Source organism: Enoplosus armatus, chromosome 6, assembly GCF_043641665.1.
Source record: "Enoplosus armatus isolate fEnoArm2 chromosome 6, fEnoArm2.hap1, whole genome shotgun sequence".
Taxonomy (NCBI): domain Eukaryota; kingdom Metazoa; phylum Chordata; class Actinopteri; order Centrarchiformes; family Enoplosidae; genus Enoplosus; species Enoplosus armatus.
The window spans coordinates 9,106,388-9,113,239 of record NC_092185.1 but is presented as its reverse complement, the minus strand read 5'-3'; the positions used below and the strand labels follow the sequence as shown (position 1 = coordinate 9,113,239).

General features: G+C 42.4%; 1 protein-coding gene across 1 annotated transcript; it reads left to right on the top strand.

Annotated features, from left to right (window-relative positions):
• The first annotated feature begins 153 nt into the window (after positions 1 to 153).
• wash1 (WAS protein family homolog 1) lies at positions 154 to 6,500 on the top strand. The gene is made up of 11 exons (XM_070907880.1): positions 154 to 238; positions 844 to 984; positions 1,712 to 1,823; positions 1,962 to 2,108; positions 4,075 to 4,211; positions 4,309 to 4,451; positions 4,553 to 4,744; positions 4,828 to 4,998; positions 5,249 to 5,407; positions 5,937 to 6,005; positions 6,099 to 6,500. Exons 1-11 carry the CDS (start codon positions 231 to 233, stop codon positions 6,239 to 6,241), a joined length of 1,422 nt encoding a protein of 473 aa, XP_070763981.1. The 5' UTR covers positions 154 to 230; the 3' UTR covers positions 6,242 to 6,500.
• The last annotated feature ends 352 nt before the right edge of the window (positions 6,501 to 6,852 follow it).

Here is a 6,852-nt window from a genome sequence, read left to right as displayed (position 1 = left end):
TTTTGCAGTCGTCAGACAATACCTCAGTTTATTCAAGTCGTTCTGGTGCGTTCAAGTCTGAAGGCAGACAGTCCTGAGAGAACCTGAAGGCAACGCTATCAATTCGGCGTGGTCACGTGTCACGGGGATGCGGAAGTGCAGAACCGTTGTTTTGCTAATAAGTAGCTCAGCTGCTAACACCGATAGCTTTTTATTATATCTAGTCTGTTAGCGTTAAGTACACGACACCCATGGTCAGGTAAGACTAATATTTTCAAGCGACTACGTTTCTCAGTATAACATATTAAACGGGTATTGTTGGGTTTAAGGCTCACGGCGACGCTTTCTTTAGCATGGGCAGGCTCTCCTTTGAGTGTCAATTTATTAGTTACAATATATAGCTTATTTATTTGGAATATCTTTGCTACTAAATAACGTTAGCCTTTGTGCGGGTTTATTAGTTGTCAGCTGTTGATATTGACATTTACAGCTATAGTGACCAACTTGAGCCAATTCACATCACACATTGAATACGAATACTCCAGCATTGTCACATGAGAGTCAGATGAGGTCGAGGTGTGGTTTGGTAAACATGTACGGGTGTAGTTAACCGTACTGGCTATAGTTAACGTTATAAGATGACAACGAGCATCACTGTGAGAGAGTTGACTCTTTGACTGTCAAAATGACCACACTCTCTCTCCCAGATATTCTGTCATCACAGACAAATCAAAGTTTGATTTATTGTAATAGTATCATACTGATTCCAAAGTCAAGAATGAACTTCCGTGCTCAAGATCAGAGCTTGACTATGTAACACACAGCCTTGTTCTTGACTGTACACTTCTGTGCTGTTGTCTGTAGGATGACCCAGAAGCACTGCCTGGAGGGCCAGGTGTACTCAGTGCCTCTCATCCAGCCCGACCTGAGGAGAGAGGAGGCTGTCCATCAGATAGCAGATGCATTACTCTACTTGGAGACCATCTCTATGGATATTTTCAGAAGGCAAGCCCAGAATCACACACATTTTTACTGGTTACATATTTCGCAAATTAAAAGATTATAGGTGCAAAACGTATCATTATTTTTTGACATTTTACGGAATTATTGAGCGATACATTGATTATGAAATGAATAGTAGAGCTACAACTATTGTAACAATTATTTTCCATTCATCCATTTTCTACTTATCTTCCTGTTCAGGGTTACAGGGCTTGTAGTTAAATAAATTGATTGTTACAAGAATTTCTTTGGGACAGAAAAAAAACCTTATCATATGTAATGGATTGCACAGTCTAAACATGTGGAATCCATATTCTGAGCCACATTTTACGCCACAGCACTTGTTTTAGAGCAGATGCTCCTGTCTGGCACCCTGAAAACAGAGGAAGTGTCTCCTGTAACTGCATGAAAAGACGGACATTTATCAACAAAATTGTTTTGTCAACATAACCTTTTGAAAGGTGACGTGTTAGTAATTAGACGATTGATATCAAATGATCAATAGAATGCCAAAACAGCTGTGTAATACTTCAACACTTCATCTTTATGAAATGTAAGAAGGGATTCAGCACCGTGCAGAGTGTATATAAAGAAGGAAAAATGGAATAGGGTGTCTGAAGTTACGCACTCCTCCATATTGGATTGTACAATATGGTCTCAGACATATTTTCCTCTGTGTGTGGATGTGTGTGTGTCCATATTCATGTTGGCGTGTGTGTGTTGCTTCCAGGGTGTCCGACAGTGTAGAGAAGAACCGCCGCCAGCTGCAGAGCGTCACTGACCGGATCAGACTAGCTCAGGCTCGTGTTGACAAGATAAAAGGCAGTAAGAAGGCCACCAAGGTAACGCAGCACCTTCATATTTCTTTATTTATTTCACCTCTGACACACAATAGAGACACAATAAGGTAACAAGACCATTGAAAACAATAATGAGCCCTGTGTCTGTCAGTTACATCAGATTTTTTTCTGTGTATATAGGTTTTCTCCAGTGCCAAGTACCCGGCCCCGGATCGACTTCAGGATTACTCGTCTATCTTTACTGAGGCTACAGACCCCTCCTCACAAACCCGTCCCCGACGCAGGATACAGAATAAACTTCGACCCTTTGATGAGAAGGCCTTGCAGGTAAGATAAATACATTAAAATGCTGATTACTAATGGATTTTTTTACAGGATTATGCAACAAAAAAAGTGACTTGTCAAGAGTCATGGTTTCACAAAGTGTTCTGCAACTAAAGCCCACAAGCCATAGTGCTATAACTAATATAAAATAGAAGAAAATGTGTGCTAGCCTGATGGTGTTAGTGCCTCTTTATACAGCTGACACTGCTAAAAGTGTTGGTACGTGGATAAAAAGAGGCATGATTAATTTCCTTTTATCTTACTGCTGACAATTATGACACAGCTCTCACTCCGGTCATACGAGGACAGGAGGGCTTGGAGCTGAAGTCTCGACTCCTCATATTTATGTAGACTGTAGGGACAAACTCCCATGACCCCACCAGTGTTTATGAAGGAGTTAAGAGACACTGTCCCATGGCCAGGACAGTTCGCCTTGCTCCTCCAGAATCCAAGGTCATCTTTCCAGCCCTCTGGCATATGATTTCCTGGGGAGGATTAGCAGTGTGATCCCTTGATAATTGAAATATACTCTCCAGTTACCCCTTTTTTATTCAAATGGGAACTACCACCTCTTTCTGCCGGTCCATAAGCACTGTTTCTGAACTGACTAAGAATTAAATCACTGATAGAAGTAGTCTAATTGACCCTCCTTTGCAGGGGGCCTGGGCTCACCCTTAGCGGCAGGGTGAAAAGCTCAGATATCCAGAAAGATTGAGAAGTACTTCTCCTTCATGTTGGAAAGGAGCCAGTTGAGGTGACAGGAGCATCTGATGTCTTCTGGATGCCTCCCAGAGGAGGTATTACATATCCTGTCTGACCTGGAATCACCTCAGGATCCTTCAGGAAGAGTGGGATGATGTGGTAGGGACATCTGGGCCGCTTTGCTTAGCCTAACATGACCCAGACCTGGATCAGTGGCAAGAGATGGAGGCTCTCTTTTAAAAATAAAAATCTTTTTCTACCAAATTTTACTGCACAGAATTCACGCACATGCTTTGGGAGCCGGGTGGATTTAGTTTATTATGTCATGATAATTATCATCAGGCCAGGTTCTGATACTGTCTAAATATTATTATTATTATTATTATTATTAATAATAAAAAGCACTGCTGTTTTTATCTGCACAGTGCTAACAAATAGTTTTCTTACATGAACAGCTCATGATTGGCAGCATTCATGTTAATAAAACAATTGATCACTCAACCAGCACTAATACGCTTTCATCCACGTCAGTCTCAATTTTTCACACCTCAGAGTTAAATAACCAACTGGCATCCACTTAATGGAACGTTACATTTGGGCATAATGGGCACCATGGCATTTTCACTGAAACTTCCTGGCCTTTGTTGGATAGAATATTCATCAGGTCGGTTATTTACAGGTCTAAAGATGTGGCAGAGGAGATCAGAGCTGCCCAATTGTATATTAGCTTGTCTTTTTTTTATCCAAATTTAAATCATGATGTAAAAGGAGGTGAAAACAACATAGACATCTCGAAAAATGTAATGTATGATAGTGTTTTGTGTGTGTGTGTGTGTATGTGTGTGCACATCCTCGGCTCAGCACAAGCTCCTGCATTATTTATAGTGAACACCACCGTTTTTTTCCGTTACCATCTTGGGAAACTTTACAAAAACCAGCATATTTTCTGCTGCGTGAGCTTCGTCTTGTTTTTTGTGTGTGTGTGTGTGTGTGTGTGTGTGTGTGTGTGTGTGTGTGTGTGGAAGTGTGTGTTTTTGTCAGAGAGGGAGAAAAAATGAAAACACTGCTGGCAATTTTCTGTGGTGCAGAAATGCATTATTTAATATCCCCCAGAAACAATGTCCCCCACCATATAATTCGGCATTGCAGCGTTTGTGCGTGCATCTGAGTGCAGGAGCACTTTGGTGGCATTTGTGATTTGTGTTATTCAAGATTTAGTTGACATTTTACAGATCTCCCTCTCTGCGTCTGTGTGTCTTCCTTTCAGGAGAAGTTGATGTATTTTCCAGTGTGTGTGAGCAATAAGAAGAAGTCTGAGGATGAGACCGAGGAGGGGCTGGGCAGTCTGCCACGCAACATCTCATCTGTCAGCTCCCTGTTGCTCTTTAATACTACAGAGAACCTGTGAGTCCACACACACACATAGACACAGATGCTAACTGTAAACACTGATTAGATTGAAATCTTTTCTTCATATCGGTGGATTTGTGTGTTTTTAAAGATATAAGAAGTATGTGTTCCTTGATCCTCTGGCGGGAGCAGTGACAAAAACACACACTACATTAGAGACAGAAAAAGAAGAGAAGCCATTTGATGCACCGTTGTCCATTACGAAGAGAGAGCAACTGGAGAGACAGGTACCTTGTCCAACCAATGCACATTGTTAATTTGACTTTTTAATATGTAGGAGTGGTAATGATACATTTTATGATTAATCTTGATAATCTTTTCTCTCTAACAGACAGCGGAGTCTTATTTCTATGTGCCAGACCTAGGCCAGGTGCCTGAGATAGATGTGCCATCCTACCTGCCTGACCTGCCGGGCATTGCAGATGACCTGTCCTATAGCGCAGACCTCGGGCCCGGCTTCGCCCCGTCAGGACCCACACACAACATCCCTGAGCTGCCCTCCTTCTCCGAGGAGAGCGGTGCACCTGGTACACACCCGCACACTTCACTTACACTTCTCATTGTCGGTTTCGGTCGATATTGTGTTTGACTTGATATCTTTTTGTTTCAGGACCTCAGCTCCAACCTAACATTGCACCTCCTCCACCACCTCCACCTCCCCCTCCCCCTCCTGAGCCTGCCCTCTCTCCCGCCACTCCCGCAGGAGCTCCCCCTCCTCCACCTCCACCACCTCCTCCTCCTGTTGACAGCCCCACAGCAGTGTCTCGAGTGCCAAGTTCAGGTTTGTCACATGCATGCCAGTCAACAATCTTGTACTGGCTACACACTACAGACTTGGAGGAATATGACAGGGCTTGACAGTGTATTAAAGTGGAAAACACACTGAGAACCCCTCATTATACACACACACACACACACACACACACACTGAGAACCCCTGTTCACTCTCTTAAATTAGATTGACCTAAATTACATGAATGGGCGTAAAGCCAAATTACACTGTCACCCCTGACCATGTCCTCTGACTGCAGGCCCTGTGTCTGGTGCTCCCAGCGAGGTGGTTCAGCCATCAGACAGCCGCGCCAGTCTCCTGGAGTCTATCCGCAACGCCGGAGGCATCGGCAAAGCCAAGTTACGCAACATTAAAGAGCGCAAGATGGAGAAGAAAAAACAGAAGGAGCAAGAGCAAGGTGTCAGATTGTTTGAGTGTGGATGTGGTTCATGTTTTATTAACTGCAACACTGATGAGAAAGTCATGCAATCAAAGCCGAGCGTGACCAGTTGCTAGTTAGCAGTCACCCATGAGTGTATACAATGTGTCACACTGCATGTCAGCATGTGAGCGTTTGTGTATATATCTCATATGTTTACCATCACAGTCCATGGCTGTGTGACCTTTGTTTTAGAAATGTCAACCTCATCAAAACGCCAACGTCATAATAGCAGTAAACTGGTTACAATTGTCTGACGTAATTTCAGACAGCATATCTTTGCCTTTTTGTTGTGGTTGGCTGGCCAGGTCATGACCTAACATTTCATTTTTTAGAGAGAGCTGCATATACCGACCAACTAGATAAAAAGTTTTGTTGTAATGATGTGCTCCACTTTGAAGCACAGCGCTGGGGAATGAGTGAAACCGTTTCACTGCTCCAATTACTGATTTAAAAAAATACTGATTGCATGATTATTTAGTAACTGCCTGTCTTTGTCTCTCAGCAGTGGGAGCAGCGTCTAGTGGTGGAGACTTTATGTGTGATCTCTTCAATAAACTTGCCATGCGGAGGAAAGGTGAGGACCTTTTTATGTCCAATGAGATTAGAAATACTGATGCACGTGGATGGAACTGCATACAGTAAATAATGTGTCCTGTCCCCTCTGTAGGCATATCTGGTAAGGGTCCAGCAGGTGGGGAGTCGGGCGACACTCCTGCTGGTACCGGCGGTGCATTTGCCAGGATGTCAGATGTCATCCCACCACTTCCTGCCCCACATTCGACAACAGACGACGATGACTGGGAGGCATAGCACGATGGACTTATTTTCCTCTGATCACTCAGCAACATTATAAAAAGAGCTAAGCTCTCCCGCTAACAGAAAATGTTACAGTTAATTGTGCAATAATTAGCTTCATAATAAGTGTGTTGGTTTGTCTCACCAGATAAACAACACATCACTAAAACTCAAATCATAAAACAATTTATTGATAATCATATTCATTGTAAAACATTTAACAAGAAAAACTTATTAGAAGATGCACTGAAATCATGGAGCCATTTCACTAACATCTCTCCATTAAATAAAAATAATTTTTGCATTACATAACACTTTATGTTGAGTGCTTTAAATATTTAATATCTTCTTCAAGGGTAAATCAGTCACATGGATGCCTTAGCCTGTGCTGTGTCTATCTGTGTAGTAGCAGCTTCAGTAATTCATCTCAGCGTACTGAATTGATTCACAATATTATTCATTTTTGCCTCTTAACATGTTTCAGACATCGCAGGACTGACACACCTGAGTCAATCTGATAAATGCCCCCTTGTCTGCAGTGCGCCATCAAATATTCATTATTCTCTAATTCAGCTTCTCTTCAAAGCCGAACACAAGTAATAGACAAGATATGAAAGTCGAAATGT

Excerpts from the sequence above, each read along its gene's own strand:
- wash1 (XM_070907880.1), top strand. Across the intron at positions 1,824-1,961 it reads GCAGTAAGAAGGCCACCAAG|GTTTTCTCCAGTGCCAAGTA; the intron begins GTAACGCAGCAC and ends CTGTGTATATAG. Across the intron at positions 6,006-6,098 it reads ACTTGCCATGCGGAGGAAAG|GCATATCTGGTAAGGGTCCA; the intron begins GTGAGGACCTTT and ends TCCCCTCTGTAG.